This window comes from Geospiza fortis, unplaced genomic scaffold (assembly GCF_000277835.1).
Source record: "Geospiza fortis unplaced genomic scaffold, GeoFor_1.0 scaffold4, whole genome shotgun sequence".
Classification (NCBI taxonomy): Eukaryota; Metazoa; Chordata; class Aves; order Passeriformes; family Thraupidae; genus Geospiza; species Geospiza fortis.
In genome coordinates, this window is record NW_005054475.1 from 218,722 (window position 1) to 220,092 (window position 1,371).

Sequence of the window (1,371 nt, forward strand, 5' to 3'; positions counted from 1 at the left end):
ACAGTCCCTATAACTCCCTGGTGCCCCCGGTGCTCCCAGAGCCCCCCATGTCTCCCCCCATTGTCCCCACACTCCCTCACGTGCCCGGGGGGTCCCCACGCACCCCAGAACCCTCGTGGAAGTTCCCACAGGAGTTCTCCATGTCCCTGCAGTGTCCCCACGTGTTCCCATGACCCTGGACAAGTCCCCAGAGGTGACACCTGTGTCCCTGTTAAAGTTCCCAAGGTGTCCCCACGCACCCCCATGTCCTTGGAAAAGTCCCCAGGGCTGTCCCAAGGTGTCCCCACGCGCTCCCATGACCCTGTGGAAGTCCCCAGAGGTGACACCTGTGTCCCCGTTAAAGTCCCCCGGGGGTGTCCCCACGCACCCCTTGTCCCCATAGGAGTTCCCAGGGGTGCACCCCTATTGTCCCCTCACACTTGTGCTCCCATAAAGCCCCCGGGAGTGTCCCACGGTGTCCCCTCGTGTCCCTGTGCCAGTTCCCACAGTTACCCCACGGTGTCCCCACACGCCTCCACGTCCCAGGAGAAATTCCCAGGAGCGTCCCAAGGTGTCCCCAGGCACCCGCGTGTGCCACTAGAGGTTTCCAGAGGTGACCCTCATGTCCCCACTCACCCCTGGAAGTCCCCAGGCCTGTCCCCACACAGCCGTGTCCCACTTTAAGCTCTCAGAGTTGTGTCCCCCCCGTGTCCCTGCAGAAGTTTCCAGGGCTGTCACCCACACCCCGCACCCCGTGCACGTTCCCAGGGGTGTCCCAAGGTGTCCTGCCACCCCCGGCTGTCCCCACGTGTCCCCCTGGTGTCCCTGCAAGTGTTCCCAAGGGTGTCACCCCACGTCCCCACTGACCCCGACAGAAATTCTCGGAGTTTCTCCCCGTGTCCCCCCCGTGTAAACATTCCCAGGGGTGTCCCCTGTGTCCCAGCTCGAGAGCCCAGAGTTGTCCCCTGGTGTCCCTGTGCCACTTCCCAGCCGTGTCCCCGTGTCCCTGCACAGGTACCCGGGGGTGTCCCGGTACAAGTTCCCGGGGGTGTCCCAGCGCCACTTCCCGGGGATATCCTGGTGTCCCAGTGCCACTTCCCAGCCGTGTCCCCGTGTCCCAGTGACAGTTCCCAGGGGTGTCCCACGTGTGTCCTTGTCCCCAGCCACTTCCCACCCGGGTCCCGCCGTGTCCCCGTGCCAGTTCCTGAGGGTGCCCCAGTGCCAGTTCCCAGGGGTGTCCCCGTGTCACAGTGCCAATTCTCAGGGGTGTCCCCGTGTCCCCGTACAAGCTCTCGGGGGTGTCCTGGTGTCCCTGCACAGGTTCCCAGGGGTGTCCCGGTGCCCGTTCCCGGGGGTGTCCCTGTGTCCCTGTACAAGCTGTCGGAGGTGTCC

General features: G+C 64.8%; 2 protein-coding genes across 2 annotated transcripts in view; one reads left to right on the forward strand and one right to left on the reverse strand.

The window, feature by feature from the left end:
* LOC102033802 (proproteinase E-like) overlaps positions 1–142 on the reverse strand; it is a 5,179-nt gene extending 5,037 nt beyond the window's left edge. The window contains exon 1 of the mRNA XM_005428228.2: positions 104–142. Coding sequence (XP_005428285.1) covers positions 104–142 — 39 coding nt within the window. The remainder of the gene's footprint in view (positions 1–103) is intronic.
* Positions 143–295: 153 nt separating this feature from the next.
* Positions 296–1,371, forward strand: part of HSPG2 (heparan sulfate proteoglycan 2) — a 46,175-nt gene continuing 45,099 nt past the window's right edge. The window contains 1 exon segment of the mRNA XM_031062966.1: positions 296–319. Coding sequence (XP_030918826.1) covers positions 296–319 — 24 coding nt within the window.